Below are 19,882 nucleotides of genomic sequence, written 5' to 3' on the forward strand. Positions count from 1 at the left end.
CCCTCTATTTAGGATTGCACTGTTAGTCTTGATCTAATGATGCTGTTGTTTCTGTAAGTTTTATAAGACAGACACCCTATACATAAAGTCATAATAAAAATTGGGTGGGATATATATATTTGCATAAATATAATCTACTACATTTAAGTTTCAGTATCTCTTTTGTAATAATGCTCTTGCTTACAAACACCCTCCAGATTTACCTAAGTAAATTTCTCCTCTTGGTTTGAACCTTGCTAAGGCCCTCTAGAGGCAGATTACTCTGTGGGAATTGGGTGCTGTTCCTTTACTAAAGTGTATGTTGTTTTGGGGGGAGGGCAGAGCAATTATTTGAAAGTTCCACTTTTTGCCTTGCTTGTCAGTTGTGCCAGACAGAAGTCATAACTGCTTTAGATTCTAATGCGCAGCTACATACATTTTGTGCAGTGTCAAAAAAACTGCAGCGCAAAATAAGTTTTTGTGCCGGTGGGGATATGGTGCTTAATAAAGAATTAGGTTGTTTCTTAAAAGGAAATTGATGAGAAAAAGATACAAGGTGGAGCATGAGGTACATTGACTAGCACAGTCACTGGAGGAGGTGTAAGGAGGAGCCAGGTGAGCTCTTCCTCTCATGGTAGTTGGCAGTTGGAAGTGTCCCCTTCTTTTTCTCTGTCCCCCCCCCCCACTCTTCTTCATTAAGGTGTTAGTCTTGAGGGCCAAGCAGGGCATTGTAGAGAGTATAGTTCAGCACAAACACACTTGGATTGGTTTTATTTTTCATTCTGGTACCAAGTGGTACAAGGATAGCCTACAGGTTAAAAGAAATCAGGATAATGATATCTCTTCCCCCCTCTCCATCCTTATGGAAATACTCCTGCAGACACAGACCTTGTGCTTGTCCCATCCCACAAGGACCTCTTCCAAAAAGTGGTGTTGTAGTTTCTTGCAGGCTGTGGAGAAACATGTTTGTGGTTCCCGGAGTTACCTTTCTATAGGCTGCAGAGGGGAGGGGCGAGTTCTGGAGTGGAATGTGATTGGAGGGAGAGCGAGTCAGTGGGAGTTGGAAGTTGACAGTTGGTGGCTGGAGAGTGGAGGGAGAGATGGCTCTGAGGGGAGAGGTAGATCTAGTGTAACCCCAGGTATCAAAGGATTGGGCCTGCCCTACACAACATCTAATTAGGGCATGAGGGAGATAGAGTAGGGGTTTCTGTTTAGGTTTTATTAGTCCTTCTGTTCACTGTTTATTTACCTGTGTATAGTTAGCAGTTCAATAAATGAGTTTTGGAATTGAAGATGGAGGAAAGCTCTTCTGTTCCACATAGTCCCCAACTGCTTGGGCCCACTAGCAGAGGAAGGCGGTTAGAAGGCTGTCCCGCCTAACCAGGACCCCATACAGGGACAGTGGTGGCAGCGAATACCCGGAGACAGGGAAGGGAGACAGCCCCTTCAGGTGCCTGGCCAGAGGCAGAAAGGGAGGGGTAGGCAGAACAGGGTCTACCAGTGAAAGGCCCCGTTCTGCCACACAGGCAAACACTGTCTCCAGGAGGCAGTAGTGACTTCCTCCTTCTCAGCTCTTCTGCAGACCTTACTACTGGTCAAACGAAACATGCAGGTTTTTAAAGAGTTGGGTCGAGTTCCATGCAGCCACACAGCGCCAGTGCAGAATGGTTGTTAAAAAATAAAGGTGAGCCCAAACAGCATCAGAATACCTTCGTGTGGGGAGGAAGGGTTCCTGCTTCCCTCCTCAAGCCATTTTCCAAAATAGCGAGTGGGAAGGGGGTCTCTGTTTTTGCTGCTCCACATGGAGTATTCTGTACACGTGGAGCAGTAAAAACAGGGAAATACTCCCCCCCTGCTATTTTGACATGGCAAAATGGCTTGGGGGGAAGGCAGAAGCTCTTCCTTGCCCTGCAGTGGTGTTCTGAGGTCATTTGGGCTCTCCTTTATCATAGGTCCACCTGGAGGGCAGAGTCCCTGGCTGTGGGGGTGTATGATAGCCCCTTATTCACATCTCTTGCCAATACAAGCTTCTGGAAGGCAGCCCAAATAGGAGTTCTTTGCTCTAGAACCAGTCTTTGGATTGGCAGTGGCACATGCCTTCTTGTTGCTGACAGTCTCTGGAGTGTGGGGGCTGTGTGATTTGGGATGATCCAAAGATTGTTTTGGGGTGCAGCTTCCCCCCTTTCTACCTGTGTATTTGTCCTGGGGGCACCCAACTTTAAAGCAACACAAGAACTGGGCTTTTCAGCAGGACCTAGCATTCACTTGGTGCGCAGAGTCCCCTGAACATGGAGGTGTATGGTATGTGCTCCTTCAAACCTTATTTTGGGGTACAGAGCTTTTCAATTTTTCTCAATATTTGTGTTTGGATTTGCAAATTGAGTGGGGGCTCCTTGTTTAGCTGTCTTTAGCTGGTCTCTTGTTGAGGGCAGAATCCAGCCCCCCTCCTCCCGACTGTCTGCCAACCCCCCAACAAGTATACCATCACCCATCCCATGGGATTTATGGGATTTATCTGACAGGGCTTCAGCATAGGGACCGCAGGAAAAGTTGTTGTCTCTTGCACTGATTTGTATGATTTGTATGATTTTATGTAATGTATGTTTTAATGTAATTTTTATATAATGGATTTTAATGTGTCTGTTGTCCGCTGCTCTTAGCCTGTGTGCGGGGAGAGTGGGGTACAAATGCAAAAATAAAAATAATTTTTAAAAAATAAGGAACTAGGAACTGTGAATAAGAAACTGGGAATTGGGGACCAACTTCTGCTTCATACTTTAGCAGGCCTTTGTACTTTGGTACGTGACAGCCTCATTTGGACTTTATGGCTGATTTTCTTCACAGAATCTTTTTCAATATAAAACAGTACCCTTGACCAACTGATTTGAAATGTATCCGCTAATTATTTAGGGTTGTTTGTGATCTCTTCCCTTGGAACAAAACATATTGCATTTCTTATTTAGTTCCATAGTAAATAGAGGTACGGTAATCCCATAATTCTCAAATTAGAATGAGGTAATGTTAGAGAGGACTCTCTTGTGTTCCCCTGTTAGTATCCTATTCAATGGTCTACTAATACATTCTTTGCTCTTGCAGTGTCAATGGCTTGGATTGTTACAACCTTTTGAATAAACCAGTCCCATATCTATATTGCTACTTTGCATAACTGAAGGCATGTGTTTCCCCCCACTTGTTGAGATAATACAGGGTGATAATATTGGTCCAAGTTACAAGTGATGCCAGACACATGTTTTTAATGTGTTGGGGACACTGTGTTACCTGGGCACAGTCCCTAGCGCAAGGAGGCAGAGGAGGTGAAGAGCTTTTCAAAGACAGTTTTCAAAGACAGAGCTGCACAGCATTGCCAGGGAAGAGGAACTTTAAAATTGTTTTCTTGCAATCTCGATGGAGAGAGGAATACAGAGCTGGTAGTTCATCTCTTTGTTGAGACTGCAAGAAAACAATTGCAAAATTCCTCTCCCCCATTGATCCTGTATGGTTCTCTTTGAAAACTGTCTTTGAAAAGCTCTTCCCCTCCCCTGCCTCCCCATGCTAGGGACAACGTGGTTTTCAACTACAGTTCCCAGGTAACATTGCGTCCCCAAAACATTAAAAAACACATCTGGCATCACTTGTAGCTTGGCCCACTGTCTATAACTACCTGCAGTACTTTCCAGGGTAATACATTGATAAAGGATATAAGTTTGTGGTGCGCATCTTTTAATTTCAAGCAGATATTGATGGAATCCATCACTGCTCCTGTACATTTAATTTCAACTTCTCCCAGTTGATCAAAAGACTCAGCAATTGTGTAGATGCTGTAAGGAGGAGTAAGTGTAAACACTGTATAATATCCTTGGAATCTGCGATTACAAGCCAGTTGTCTAGATAAGGGAATGTTGTTAAACTTTTCTGGTTTAGGTATGCAGTAATAACAGCAGTGCATAATACCTTTGGGGCTTGGACAGCCCAAAAGACAGGCCTGTACACTCTACATTGAAGTTTTATTTTTAGATAATGTAATGTAATATATATATATAAGCTAAAATGCTTCCAGTATAAAACAAAAAGCAATCTTGCAACACTGAAAATAAGCTACTTAGAGGGGGATTCCGCATGATCAATTTTGATCGGACTTTCTGAGCAGTCATGCCGCGGTGGAGTCCTACGAATCCACTTCTCCCCGATTCCACATTAGGCTTTTGTTTCACACATTTCATCGGCTCAAAGTCCATCATGCGGAATTTTTGACAGGATAAAAATCGATTCCTCATTGCTTTTTCCGGGGGAAGTGTCGAATGATGCACATCTTCATTTTTTAAAAAAAAATTCCCCCCCCCAAAAAACGTTGCTACACATAAACTTTGCATCAAACCAACACATTAGAAAAAAATTTCTCACAAAAAATCGTTGCTACACATAAACGTTGCATCAAACCAACACATTAGAAAAAATTTCTCACAAAAAACGTTGCTGCACATAAACGTTGCATCAAATAAACATATTGGATAGGCCAGAGCACTTCCCGCCGATATTGTGGAAGAGTATTGGCTATTGACATTTGGAGGGAAAATGGTTACCAATGACCCCACGTCTATCTTTCCTGCTTTCTTCGTGAGCGGTGTGGTTTAGTGATAGGTGTTGTGTTGAGGACGGTCTCTTTCTCCCTCCATGAAATGCCTAGACCACTAGTTGAACACTGAAGTCCCTCCATCACACTTTCATTCTACCTCAGAAGCTGTCAGCTGTCAGCGAGCAACAAGTAACAAATTTGGTGTGTTGTAAAATGGACCCATTATTGGTCAGCTGTTGTCATGTGACACAGGATATGTTTCTGCATAGATTTGTAGAAACGTTGCAACGTTTTTTTACATTTTTTTTTTTAAAAAGGGGGAAGAGAAAGGGTAGTGGGTGTAGCTTAGAAAACATGATTGGCCAATCAAATTAAGTTGATTCGAAGGGTGAGAGAAAAGAGCAAGGGTGGGGAGAACATCGGATAAAGAATTCCGCATTATTAAAATCCCTAATCTGCTGCGCATGGACAAATAAGTCGGGGGAAAGCAGGATGGAAAAAAATGGACAAAACGTGAAGTGACTTCCAATCTGCTGCTAGGATTGCCTTCCCACGTGTGGAAACAAAAGAAAAAATCGAGGTCATTTAGAAGTTGAAGCAGGGAAAACCATTCGTGCGGAATCACCCAGAAACAGGTAGAGTTACAAACACTAAACCCACCACACTTAACATCTTTAGGACCACAAAATTATGAAAATCCAAGTTGTCACCAGATTTAAAAAAACACAGTTTTCCATTAAAGTGAAAAAATAGTTTTGACAAATAAAGAATTCAAACACAACTATTTGGGGTATCTAGATATACTAATGTATACCATTGTTGAATGTGATTAATTGTAGAGTTTTAAAAATCAGAGTGGAACAATCAAATTAAAGTTACAAAAAAGTACTCCAGCTTTCTCCTTCAGTATTCTGTTTCACATGGTGTTCTATCCCAGATTTTTTGTTTTCTTCAGATCTTTCTTCCAAAAGCAGTGCTAATGAGAGAACTGTAGTATTAGGATCAAGCAGTTTCACAAGTGGTATATCTACTTGTTGTTCCTGGAAAATATGATTACGTAGAGTCATGGCTAACATGGAATCCATGCCAAGGGATAACAGCGATGTATCCACAGTGATGTCACTTGGATCTGCACCAGTGAGTTGATTCAACAATGACATGATATAATCTTCAGATTTTTCTGGAGGCAAATTGTCGCGCATAATTTGTTCTGAAAGCTCAGCATTCTTGTAGAGTACTTCTTTAAGGACTGAATACATGCGACTTCTGAATGCTGGATTTTGAGCAATAGAATTACCATACAAAGTTTTGAAGTTCAGCCTTACAACAGCTTGCTGAGGATTGTTCAGAATTAAACATCTTTTAAGATACTCATGAAAATCATTCACTTGCAAGATTGCTATACCCTTGGATTCTAACAAATTTTGAATTTCATTTCGATTTTGCAGTAGTCCAAGATTCAAGGCACCCCAGTTAATGGACTGTGCTGCAAGTCCACAGTTTCTCCTATAATGGCAGAAAAGGTCCAGGAAGGAATTGGCCGCAGCGTAGTTTGCTTGCATTGAATTTCCAAGAAATGAAGCAACTGATGAATAACACACAAAATAGTCCAGATCCTGCCCTTGGGTAGCATGGTGAAGATTCATGGCTCCTGCCACCTTAGGACTGAAAACTTCCTCAAAGTCAGACACAGTCAAGGCTTCAACGGATCCATCATGTAAAACTACAGCACCGTGGAACACCCCTTTGATTGGGCACTTGGGAAAGATGCTGCTGATTGCCCTGACAGCTTTCTCGACATCGGACCTGAAGATGACATTGCACTGCAGGCTGATTATTCTGCTCCCTTTACTCTGATGCTGCAAAACCCTTATTTCTTCCTGCTTCTCAGCACTTGGGTTTCTTCGCGAAAGTATCACAATGCATCCTCCTCCATTTTCAGCAATAAATCTAACTGTTTCAAACCCAAGCCCAGTAAGTCCCCCTATGACAATGTAAACTGCATTGTGCTTAAATATTTTCTCCTTGGTGTCATACACAGGTATGTCTGAAATAAAACTATTAGGCACATCACTTTTCAGCACAGTGAGGTAGATAGACTTGCTTGTAAAATATGATGATAATGCAGAATCCACAGTCTCACAATTGTTTGCCTGTTGAAAAACTGAACAGGGTAAGCTCTTAAATTGCTTCATTTGCTTTGATTTCATCCACCTGATGAAAAGTTTCTGAGATTGTTTCAGAAATGCCTTCTGGAAAATGCTGGCCAGTATGAGAACATGAACTTGGAAGTTCTCATGACCACTTCCAGTGAGAGATCTCAGACTTTCAGAGGGTAGGTTGCCACTCACCATAATGACATGCTGGAGGCGTGAAAGATGAGCTAAAATATCTGTAGGCAGTTTTTTTACTGGAGGCAGGAAAACAAGGGCATTGCATTGATTGATGTTACTGCCAGGTCTTGTACATATGGTTTTCCATCCTGCTTCCTGAGCTGACAGATTAAGCACTTTGCACAAAACTGACTCTGGTTCAATAGAAATAATGCCTAAAGAGCCCTTCTGCTTCATTTCTGGCAATGTCCGATGCAAAATTTCCCATGCTATTCTAAAGAAGGACACACATGGCACAGTTTCAAAGCATGGGAAGTTCTGAGTGTTCAAGCATACCACCTCTGGGATCCTGATTCTGGAAGATGCAGTAACAGGATAACATGAAACAATGTGGTCTCCCACTTTGACTTTTTTCACTTTGCTGCCAGTTGCAACTACTTTCCCGCTACAGTCGAGAGCTAAGAGCTGATGCTTGTCAACTGTCTGCGAATTCCAGTATAATGAATTTCCAAAGTTACAGCTAGAGACACTAACAGGAAAGTAGTCTTCAGAATGCAGACTTATTTTCTCAATCTGAATTTCAACACTGTGATCATCCAGAGGAATATTAGTGTTATCAGCCAGCTCAGCAGATAAGTCCCTTGCTTCATATGGATCAGAAGTGTAAAGAGTGAAGCACTCAGAGTTTTTTAGAGACTGGAAAGGGGGATCGTTTGCCATATCATGAACATGACTCTGTCTGATTTCAGAAGTGTAAACTCTTCCCTGGTTAATCCAAACTTCAGGATATTTCTGTGCTTCATATTCTAGTAAAACGTCTGCTAAGGCTGAGATGTCCATTGTGCTTGTTGAGCTGATGTCAATCATCTGAAATGTGATTTCGGAAACTTCAATCATACAGCTTCGCACCATGCCATACAAAGCAAAGCCAGGATTAATGTGGTCTACAGACCTCTCTGTAGTCCTATATGTGATTATCTTGATGGAACAATGAATGTTCTTCTTTCTCAAAACAATAATAACTTGCCGAAGAGCTTCACAGCATTTTGACAAATCTGCAACTAGGGAGTCTGGATTTCCTTCATTTAATCGGTGGATTCCCCACATAAACAAAACATCATTGTAATCCTGCAGTTCCAGTTTAATTTTTTCCTGTGCAGGCAATTTCAAGCTTCTGATTTCCAACAATTTCTCCCAGTCTTCGTAGACCAAAAACCTAGAATCTTTATGTAAGAATTTTTTGAGTTGCTGAGATATTCCCATCTTGTCAGCAAACACTGCCACTTTGAATGTTTTTGGCAAGTTCTGGATTATTTGGGAATTAGTTACTTCCTTCCACTTATTTTCATACAAAGAATCAGTCTCATTTTGGGAAGTTTTCTTCATAAAAGTGATTCTGATGTGTTTCACCTCTGCCAAAACAGAGCCATGTTTATCTGTAAAGCATCCACAAAAATCTATGTAGTTCTCTGTAGAATTGCTCATTTTCAGATATATCATCATTTCCTCTTCCAAAGGTCTAACGATTACAAGGCTGCTTATGCCAGAAGGTAATCCAATATAATTCATGGAAGTTTTCTGAATTATCACCACTGTCATTTGTAGAAAACAGTCCAAGAGCACTGGATGGATAAAATAATCATGCATTCCGTCTGTAGTTTCTTTGTTAACCCTGAGGATGGTTACAGCTTCTTTCAGTTCTTTACAGTAAAATACATCATTTAACTGCTTAAATATTGAACCATACTGAAATCCAAAAGAGGACAATGTTTCATAAATCTCATCTCTGCTCACAAATGATTGACAGCGTTGAAAAACATCTGTATAGGAAATGCTCTTTTCTTGAACAGGGGTCTCTGGATTCCTTGTGACTTGTCCTGTTGCATAAATTGCGCCTGATGAAGACAGTATTCTGAATTCTTTCACTGTGTTGTGTAATTCCACATTTACCTTCAAATCATGGGGGCTCTCACTTAAAATGCACGGTGCTGTAAACTTCAGGCTTATCTGACTCAAACTGAAGGGATTTTTTGGCCTTGAACAAGTCATCACAGATGCCAGTGCAAGTTCAACAAAAAAGGCACCAGGGATTAGAGCAACACCACTGTGCTTGTGCTCATATAGGTATGGTGTTTGTGCCTGAGACACAGAACACTTCACTTCTGTATTATTATGGTTAACGCTGTGAATAAAAGGGTGGTTTAAGTTTGCAGCTTTTTGAATTGGTTGTTGCAACATGTTTATGTGGGAGTTCAGCTTCATATGTTCAAACTGGTACCTGGGATAGCTTGCTGGTACACTTTGATATCCATCATAGAGATGTGACCAATCTGGATTGAACCCAAGTTCAAACAGGCCTTTTACGAGTGTAAGAAGTGCCTCATACTCTCTGTCAGCTTGCAAGGAAGAAAAAACTTTAGTTTCCTTTCCTAACGTTTCCGTGATATATCTCTGCAATGCTCTGTGGGGACCAATTTCAATGAACACAACATTTGGCTTCTCTCTCACAGAAGACATAATGGCCTGAGCAAATGAAACAGGATCACGAACTTGTCTGGCCCAGTAGTTGCCTGACACAATATCATCTTCTGAAGCCACCTTCCCTGTTACAGTAGAAATTAGATCAATTTCTGGCTTCCACTTCTTTAATCCTAATAGACTCCCTGCCAATTCCTGTAGTACTGGATCCATCATGTGGCTGTGATATGCAGCTGGTACATTTAAAACATGAAGGAAAACATTCCTTCCACCAAAACGTTCAACTAGATCTTTCTGAATGGCTTTGATGGAACCTGCGTCTCCTGACAAGGTACAAGACTGAGGGCTATTAAATGCGGCAACGCAGACCTTCCTAGAGTATGCTCCAATGGCCTCTGACACTTCTTGAACGGGGATGTTACCGACAACCAGCATTCTGCCTCCGGTGACCTTAGCCTGTAACCTGCTCCTGTGATGGATGACCTCGACAGCATCTTCCAGGGAAATAAAGCCAGCGCAATGGGCGGCAGCAACCTCACCAACTGAATGGCCAACAACTGCAGTAGGCTTAATTCCCCAGTGCTGCAGCAGTGTGGCCAAGGCCACCTGCAGGGTGAAGAGTAAGGGCTGGGCTATTTCGGGCCTTGTCAAATCATCACGGTCGCTTTCGGCCAGTCCTAGGATACTAAGAGGAATGAGTTGCTGGAATAATCCCTCTATTTCTTTACATTTGTCTCTGAACACAGGTTCCGATTGCAGCAAATTTTTGAATATCCCTTTCAAATTCAGACCATTCCCAGAGAAGACAAAAATCAGTTGTGGAGCTTTCTTGGACGGAACTATTTCCGTTTCAGCTGCAGAGAGAAACTGCTGTTTCAAGTGCTGCAGAGAAGATGCCACAAAGGCTTTCCTGTATTTGAAGTTCATGTGGCTTCTCCTGCATGCCGAAGTATAGGCCGCACTTGGGAGTGTTACTGACTCACTCGTATTCACACGTCTAGCAGTGTCTTCCATTGTCAGTCTGAGAGATTTACCTGAAGCTGCAGAAAGGACAAACAGTTCAACAGGCCTTTTGATTGGGGGAAGAACCTGGGTTTGTTTAACTTGTCTGACAACAACGTGGGCATTAGTCCCCCCAAATCCAAAACAGTTGACCCCAGCTGCCCTGCCAAGCTCACTAGACTCCTCCCACTTCTCCACACTGGTTGGAATGGAGAGGTTTAATTGCTGTGTGTTGATGCTGCTGACGCTCTCCGAAAAGTGCAAGGAGGGGACAATCTTTCCATGGTGCATCATGAGAAGAACCTTGATTAAGCCTGCAGCCCCAGCAGCTGACTCTGTGTGCCCAATGTTCCCTTTCACAGAGCCCATCTTGAGAGCGGGCAGGTGAGGAGGCCTCTTTTTACCAATGACGTTGCCTATACTCTCGGCCTCGGTGGGATCTCCCACAGGTGTTCCTGTGCCATGCGCCTCTATGTACTGCACGGTGGATGGATGAACGTGAGAAGGATAAATGCTGCGTAGCAAGTTTTCCTGTTCTTGTTGAGATGGTTTGGTGATTGGAGTGACAGACCTTCCATTCTGGTTGACAGCACTGATGCTGATAACACCCCATATTCTGTTGAAATCTTCCTGTGCCTGTTGAAGAAGAAAAAAAGTGTAGAGTTTCTTATAGCTGTAAAGGTGGGGATCAAATGCACAGGAAATGCAACAGTTACAAATTTCTGTATTTTCCATAATTTTTCAGAGTTTAATTCATGCCACCCACCTTTGACAATATGATTCTCACTATTGAGATAAACTTGAGCATCAGTGTGTTATGTAAACTCCAAAACTGGAACAATGTTTAATGTGGTTCTATGGCAATACCTTTTTCAATGATTTCAGCAAAAGAACGCCACAACCTTCTCCTCTTCCATAGCCATCTGCCTTTGTTGAAAAAGGTTTGCTTATTCCATCAGAGGCAATCATTTTTGCTTTGCTAAGAGGGATAAACATTCGATGATCTATGATGCAGTTCACTCCTCCGCAAAGAGCAGCGTCACAATCCCCTGTGTCATAAATATATATATATATTTTTGGTATGGTTTTTCTGAATTTGGTCTTTTAATTTTTTTATCTTTTATTTCTTTAATATCAGCAGTGAAAATTCCACTTTCATTTCACAACTGTAGGCCCAGAACAGTGTCTTATGGCAGAAACCAATAAATACATTATTGTTCAATATAATCCCAATATGTGGATTTTCACTAAAAAAAATATAGTGGGAAAATGCATTCTTCTTTCACCCATGTCCGAGTCAGTAGTAGTAGGTCCCCCATTCTATTTTATTTGTGGAGTAACTACTAGCAGCACTCCATTAAAATGTTCTTCCTGGTCAACATAAAATAAAATGCCTGTATTTTGTCCTTAAAGCTAAGACAAATGCCTTATAAACTAGGGAGGGGAACATGCTTCCTCACTTGCTTAATGCCCATTGTCGCTAATATAGCTAGAAAAATAGTGAAGCAGTTGCTGGTCTTCTTGACTAAAGAGATCATGGAAGATGCTTCTGCAGGCCAGAATCCAGAGTGGCTGGATTCAGCTACACTAAAAGATATTAAACGGAGCATTAAGACACCCAGAATAGCACAACCTTGGAGAAGAACAAAGAAGTTACAGACTAATACTGCCTCTAGTTGATCAGAAATACTGTAATTCATATCAATAAATAAAATGGGTATGATGACATCTGAGAATGGCAAGAATGTCCAGTTAAGGACAGAAGTGAAGACAAAGATGAGAGTATTATTGCGGGTGGTGGAGAATCAACAGATAATTATGAGAAAATTAATGATTGTTTTTATATTTTTTTCTCTGATAAAAAGTAGCAACAATGTACTAATACAGCATTTCTATATTTTACGATATCTGAGTGTAGATAATTTTGTATAGTGAAATTTTAAGAGTTGCCAAGAATGTATTATTAGGTGGGGCAGTTTGCTGTATAGTTAGAAGACAACGTTGAAAATCTGTAAGTATTATGGGAGTCTGATCATCAGCATCTTCTTAGAAGAAGCTTCTTGTCTCATGACCAGCTTACATTGGGTAAGAAAAAATTAATGGACTCAAATCCTCTCCTTTGTGTAGGATCAAAAGTTGGTATGTGGTTTGAGTGTTGGACTAGGTTATGAGAGATCGAGATTCAAATCTCTACTCTGCTGGGTGATCTTTGGCCAGTCACACACACTCAGCTTAACCTATCTCAGAGGGTTGTTGTGAGGATAAAATGGAGAGAGGAGACCAATGGGGACTGCCATTTTGGGTCCCCATTGGTGATAAAGGCAAAATATTAATGATGTAGATAGATAAATCTGAATCAAAGTTCTGCACACCTCAGAAATGAGTTCCTAGTATGGAACTCTCTGCTGACGTATGACTGACTGATTCAAAGTCAGGTCAGGGAGCCCAGACACAATATGGCCTTTTTTGCATGGGTACTTTTGCCGTTTTTGGTCCCGTACCTCTTTGGATTTTCTTCTGAATTCCAGACACTTAACTCCTGCTTCAGATTTCAGTGTGGCATTTCAAGGCTTCTCTTCTGAATTTTCTGCCTGCACTTTTTCTGCACAGGCAGAAAATTTGGAAGAGAACCGTTGAAATGCCACATTGAAATTTGAAGGGGGAGTTAAATGTCCAGAATTCAGAAGAAAATCTGAAGAAGTATGGGACCAAAAGCAGCAAAAATCTCCCATGCAAAAAAGGCCTTTGTTGAAAGTTTCAATGTGTAATTTGGCCCAGAGACTTGAAACTACATTTATACAACACACCATCTTAGGACCTTGCCAGAAACATATTCCAACACATTACTGTATAAGCAGCAATTGAATTCATGCTACTAAATATGAAACACCATCAGTATACCTTGTTTAATTGCATGGCAGGCAAAATGCAGAGCATAGTGAAATGAGGAACAAGCAGTGTCGATGGCAAGAGATGGCCCAGTGAGATTAAAAGTGTATGAAATCCGATTGGCAGCGATGCTCATTGCTGCCCCAGTGCCATCATAATGGTTTATTTCAGTGGTGGCCTTGCTGCTTATGTGCTCATAGTCTCGATTCATCATACCTGGAAGAATAGCAAAGAGTCTTCCATTAGTAACCTACTGCATAGGAAAGCAGGTAAAATATTCATCCTGAGGGACAAATTACAAGTGACAGCAGCCACAGGTTCTTCCCATGGCTGCTGATATCATTTTAAAAGCAGTTGTAGTTCTTTAAAAATTGCCATGGGGCCCCAATCCAGATTGTGTGCATCGCATGGTGGCTCCAGGAGCTCTTGTCCCCTCCTGGGCTTTTTCAGGTGCTGAATCAGCAATGGTGGGGGGGGGACTCTTGGCAAAGAAAATGCAGAACAGATTTTAAAACACCTGCTCTGGGCCTGGAATGACAGCCACCAGAGTAGAGTGACAGCCCCTGGGAGTGAAATCAGTGCTCTGGGACTGGAATGAGAGCCCCCAGAGTGGGATGATACGTAACATGGAAAATAGGGAGGAAACACACCTGGACATTGTGGGATTCTAAGGAAGAAAAGTGAAGGTGAAGATCACCAAGATCAGGGCTTTTTTTCCAGTGGGAACGCGGTGGAACGGAGTTCCGGCACCTCTTGAAAATACTGGACAATAGTGCGTGAAAATAATATTATTTCAAAAAATCCCATGTGTTTTTTCCTCATTTCCCTCTTGAGAGTTCCACCACCTATTTTCCCAGAAAAAAAACACCTGACCAAGTTTTATAGTTTTCAGCAGCATAGAACGAGGTGGCTGGTGGTAGTAACTTCATGACCCTAGAAGGAAACAGAACAGCTGACTCAGAGCCAAGCTACAAGTGACGCCTGACACAGGTTGGACACTTGTCAGCTTCCCTCAAGTTCTGATGGGAAATGTAGGTGTCCTGGTTTTACAGCTTGGCTCTCCATTACAGCTGCAAGACCAGGATGCCTACATTTCCCATCAAAACTTGAGGGAAGCTGACAAGTGCCCAACCTGTGTCAGGCGTCACGTGTAGCTTGGCTCTCACAGCCAAGCTAGAAGTGACGAATTACACTTGACTGGCAAGTGAACAAACTCACATGTATTCCTCCCTGTTCATTTGTACTCCACGTGCACACCATTCAAGTGTAATTCATCACTTCTAACTTGGCCCTAAGAAGTTAACTAATGAGGCAGGGCTGATTTGGGGGATCCTTGCACAACCTCCGGAAACATTAATAAAAATATAAGGCGTTTCATTCCACTCTAAGGTTTGTGATTCCAGTTGCAGACTACTGGTCTAATCTGTCAGAGACCTGCGTCAGCTGGGCGCTCTACCCACTGATGATCCTTCTTCCTCCTCCGAGGAGCTGGAAGAACCCGTGGGAGACCCGCCCACAGCCCCTGAAGAGCCGTCCTGCGACCAGCAACCCGGCCCCTCAGTGCAACCTGATCCCTCAGGGCAACTGGCCTCAGCGCAACCCAGTCCCTCAGCGCAAGAGGAGGGTGTGTGCAGGGAGGAGGAGCAACCGGCGCCTCGGAGAACCAAGCCTTGCGAGTTGGCAAGGAGGAAGGCTCGGGCAAAAGAGGTGGTTTGGGAACAATGGAAGAGTGCGCGCCTGCAAGCGCAGTGACAGGCAGAGCTGAAGGCCAAGGACGAGGCGGGGCAATCAAGTGAAGGAGAAACACCTGAGCCTTGTTCTCTTATGCCGCGCTGAGCTTATAGGAGAAACACCTGAGCCTCGTTCACCACTCCTTGCGCCCAGCAGCTCGGCTCCTGGAAGCTTCACCCCTGCCTTGTACCCTGCTCTCGCTCGGATAGACCTCCTGTGTCCTGACCTCGGCTTCATCCTCGACCACCTCTTGCCTGTCTCTGCGTGGAACTGGCGACTTGGCTTTCAGACCTCGGCTCAGCTTTCTGACTCTCCTCTGCTTGTTCCCCTGATGGACAGTCTCCCTGGCTCTTGACCCCGGTGTGTTTTGGACTCTCGCTTTCTGCCTCCCGCTCAGCCCAGCGCCCTCCCAAGCAGGAGCCCCAGCCCTGACCGTGACATAATCCCACTGAACATCATTTCACTCTGAGGGCTGTCATTCCATTGTTCCGAAGTGGCCTTTTTGTCATTGTTTTAGTACATCCTGCAGAAACTGCTGTTTAAGAGAAGTTAAGAGGAGGAAACGGACAAGGGGCTGCTGCTCTTCTGGGATGCATGCTGCTTTCAGCACCAGGCAAGAAGGGAAGGTCTGCCATAAGCTTACAAGAACTGCAACCCGTTTCCACAGCATTTATGACCCACTTCTGGGTCAGAACCCACAGATTGGAAAACTCTGAATTACAGAACTGGGAAACTTGTGGAGTGAATCACCCCTCCAGTTCTTAATAAGTTCCCCTCTCCCAAGTTCAGGGCTACATTTTATGGCCGGGCAGGAGACTATGGGCAATTCCCCTTTCTGAGTTAATTACTGCACTGTTAAGCACACAGAAACAGAGAGAAAACTTATTTTGAATTGTGTATACTTTATATAACTATGTTATAGAATCTTTCTTTTTCTTCTCTCTCTAATATCTTTTTAGTGCTATATTTTTTCATGATTAGATAAATTTTTTTCTATACACAACAGGTCAATTTATTAAATTTAGAATGCATAATTAATATTAAAATAGATTAATAGCCAAAAGTTTTGCTTAGTGCTGAATCTTAAAAATATGTTATTAGATATTTTATCTAGTAGTATTATAATATGAATATGTGTTTATGGCAACATTAACTTATTTTTTGTGTAATAGATCAATCTCTGAATTTTAGAAAAAATAGAAAGACTTGCTTTTTTGAACAGGTGGTAGAAATCTAAGGAAAACTAAGAATGGCTACTGTCAAAGTGGAGCAATTGTAAAGTTAAAATTTTAGAACATTGAATAGAAAATGCTGTGTACATGCAAGAAATGAGATGGAGAGAAGAAATAGTCTGTAGTCATGTGTTATACCTTTTGCTCTTTATTTTCATGTAACTGATTTTTATTTTACTTGTTTGTTTCTATGCACTGTTTATTAACCTTTTGTTGTTTACTATTCATAACAATGTTAAATTGTGCATGGTTTACTATTTTTATTCTTATTGTAATACTGTTCACTCTCTATTTCTCCTTTTAAATAAAATCATTCAAAAATTTTAAAAATGGACTATTAATTTATAGGTATATGTGTTGCTGCAGAAGTTGATGGGAGTTGACTTTTCCCCTTGCAGATTGAACTCTTCTTCTAAATACTCTGAAACGTGTTCACATTGTACCTCACCATGTCATGGGTCAATTCACATTCTGAAGATTTTTTTAAGGAAATGACCATTTGGGGTTCGTGATTGATTTAACTGGAGTGAAGAGTGTCCTCAAGTCATAGCTGACTTATGGCGACTCCTAGCGGGGTTTTCATGCCAAGAGACTAACAGAGGTGGTTTGTCATTGCCTGCCTCTGCAACCCTGGTCTTCATTGGAGGTTGTATTTATTGTATGAATCAGCCCTATGTGCTCCAGCTAAAGCCCTTAAAATAATGAATTTTTTAAAGCATCGGGTACTTGTCTCACCGACAAAAACTCCTACTTTGGAGTTGCTAATATTTTCTCTAGTGACTCCTGCATCTTCCAGTGCTCTATAAGTGCATTCTAAAAGTAGCTTCTGCTGGGGATCCATGCGTTCTGCTTCCGTTCCATTAATTCCAAAAAGCTTATTATCAAATGCATTAAACCTATGAAACAAATAAATGTAAAAATGTGAAGAAAATATATTTTCAACTAATTGCATAATCATCTGTTATGGCAATCTAATGTTTTGGATTTTTTTTAAAAAAAAACACCCAGCAAACATTTTAAATAGAGATTTTTACCGGTGTTTTCAGCACTGATGAGAAGGCAAAATTGGCAGGAAAATGCAAGTCTCATCTGTGATGGATTATGCAACCCTTCTGCCTAACACACAAATCCCCCCCCCCCCCACACACACAGTACAAAGTCTTAGAATCAGGTGGGGGCCATAAAATAGTTCTTTCCCCATTCACAAACTTAAGCAACAATTCTAAAATAAGAGTTTAATTCAAATGAGGGAAAGGGCATAACCACAGTTACGGATTAAATATGGGAAGAAAATCAAAATGATGGATAAGCTTAAATGTAGTGACGGTAGTGATATAATTGATTTGTTGTTAGATGTTGCTGGGCATGTAATTTTATTGTTGCTGGTGTTCAGTTACAGAACTTTGATTCTGGAGAAAAGAAGCAAACAATAGAGTAAACTCCCATGTGAAAACAGAGTCCAGCAAAGTCAAAATGCTGGGTCTTAAGATCTTGACCTCAAAAAAATTGACCTTTTTCCTCCTTAAAAAAAAATCTTTTTAAAAAAATTTGTAACCTTTGGTCCTTATAAAATGTATTACATGGTGAAAAGTTCTGGTGAGTTTGAACACTTGCACAATACTTTGTGTCATTTTGGCGGGACCTTATAAAAGATATTACATGGATTTGGTTTTCTGTTCTGGATTTTGCATGGGCCAATACAGATGTTTACAGCATTTTTCCCCCTTCCATTCACTGTTTCCACTAGAGAGAATCTGCAAGATTTCCTGCTCCCCTACCGGTAAGCAACACTTCATGAAGAATCTGCAGAAATCATACCCCTCTGTCCAAATGGCAGTATTTGTGCAATTTCTTGAAGACTTAATAGTTGTAATAAAAAAGGTAAAGGTAGTCCCCTGTGCAAGCACTGAGTCATTACTGACCCATGGAGGGGACATCGCATCACGATGTTTTCTTGGCAGACTTTTTATGGGGTGGTAGAAAGGCCAAAAAGTTAAAGACAGTTGATGGCTCAAATTCCATTTACAACTAGAGTTGCCAGGTCCCCCAGAGCTCAAACCGGGGGAAAGGGGGTTGGGTGGGGCATATTCATTGGGAAAACTTATCTTGTGTGCCACGCAATGCATGTGCGCATGCTACAGAGCATTACCTTGTTGCGCCGGGAATGACATTATTCTCAGCGGGACAAGGAAGTGCGCAGGGTTGATTTAATAAAAATCAGCTCCCTCCCACCAAAAAAATGTTTGAATGATGACACAGTCTATTCTAGGAGACAAGCAGATAATAAATTGAAAGATCTAAAATTTCATTTTCTTAATTTTTGTAAAATCAGGAAATAATTATGCAGCAATAAATACTAGTTACTTGATTTTCTGCTCACTAGACAACATTGTAGAAACATTATCTTCTATCTCAGCAGTGTAAGTAAAGTTTGACTTACTCTTCAATTAAAGCTGCATGTCTTGTGCTTGTTTTTCCTGGTTTGCTGTTGTCTGGATCGTACCACTCGCTAGAGTCAAATCTCTCCAGTGGTATTTCTGTAGTACAGTTTCTGCCTTCTATTAGCACCTGCCAGAAATTATCAGTTCCTTCACCTGTAGTAAGATGTTGTTGAGACTTGATTTTTAACTAAACAGGTTTCTTAACTGAAGCAGATATCATTAAAATAATCATGGATGTCTTTTAAAATCCTTTCGGTTCATAACACTCTGTGATTTCCCACAAAAAATACCAAGTTAATACACTATTTTCCTCCCTACATCTCCAGCCCCATATTCTCAACTCCATTTTGGGGAAAGGTAAAGGTGCTTTTTCTTTTGGATTTGCCATTTTCTGGATGATCATAGTTTTAGGAATCAAACTTTTCAGTAGGTATTTCTACAGTACAATTTCTTCCTTCTATATATAGTTGACAGAAATAATCTGATCATTATACAACAGATACTCTTTTAAAAATGGGGAAAGTTAACTTAATGAGTTCACATGCAGTGATATTTTAGTTATATTAGAAGTAAATTGTGTTCTTACCTCCAGGAAAATGGCATCCAATCCCCACGATGGCAATTTCATCCTCAGTTTCCATCATTTTACAAATCTATAGTGAAACTCAAAAAGATTTCAACTGAATTGCAAATGTTGCATAGGAAGTTGCCTTATATGGTCCGACCGCTGGTCCATTGAGCCAATATTATCCACTCTGACTGCCAGAAGGTTCCCCAGCACCTGTTACATGAAATAACTGGAAGCGCCAAGGTTTCAGCCTGATGTGATAGATATACATAAATGCAGCATCTTTTGACTTTGACTTCCTTGCTTTTATAGTTCCTTCAGCCTTCTGAGATATGGAAAGAACACTTGCGTCTAGGGTGTGGGCAAACTGGGAGGGGCATTGCTGAGAGGTGTAACATCTAAGGTGTGCTTTTGTTTGCTCTTCCTGGGTCCAGGTAAAAAATATGAGCCTGTCCAGAAGTGCAATACCTTGGTTGTGAGTCAACTATGGACTCTTGGTCCTTGGCTCTTAGCCCATAGTTTGTGGCCTTGGACCAGCTGGCCCATTGGGATCCACAACCAGTCCAAAATATAGCTGGTTATTTGTTCATTTTAGTTAAATTTTATTGTATTGTTTGTGGATTACAGTGCAGCCCTAATCAGAATTATACCCTTCT

General features: G+C 41.5%; 1 protein-coding gene across 1 annotated transcript; it reads right to left on the reverse strand.

Annotated features, from left to right (window-relative positions):
* Positions 1-5,427: 5,427 nt before the first annotated feature.
* On the reverse strand, positions 5,428-19,302 carry LOC129337356 (uncharacterized). Its single transcript, XM_054990958.1, has 6 exons — positions 19,245-19,302; positions 18,658-18,811; positions 16,953-17,113; positions 13,267-13,470; positions 11,233-11,414; positions 5,428-11,001 (listed from the first exon to the last, which is right to left on the reverse strand). Exons 1-6 carry the CDS (start codon positions 19,300-19,302, stop codon positions 5,428-5,430), a joined length of 6,333 nt encoding a protein of 2,110 aa, XP_054846933.1.
* Positions 19,303-19,882: the final 580 nt, after the last annotated feature.

Source organism: Eublepharis macularius, chromosome 11 (genome assembly GCF_028583425.1).
Source record: "Eublepharis macularius isolate TG4126 chromosome 11, MPM_Emac_v1.0, whole genome shotgun sequence".
Taxonomy (NCBI): domain Eukaryota; kingdom Metazoa; phylum Chordata; class Lepidosauria; order Squamata; family Eublepharidae; genus Eublepharis; species Eublepharis macularius.

What these genes read in the sequence shown, in the direction of transcription:
- LOC129337356 (XM_054990958.1), bottom strand. Translation starts at nt 19,302, where the DNA reads ATGATGGAAACTGAGGATGAAATTGCCATCGTGGGGATTGGATGCCAT. An exon ending in CAAAGTAGGAGTTTTTGTCG is followed by an intron (nt 13,471 to 16,952) that starts GTGAGACAAGTA and finishes CTATTCTTCCAG; the next exon opens with GTATGATGAATCGAGACTAT. An exon ending in TGCTGAAATCATTGAAAAAG is followed by an intron (nt 11,002 to 11,232) that starts GTATTGCCATAG and finishes CTTCTTCAACAG; the next exon opens with GCACAGGAAGATTTCAACAG.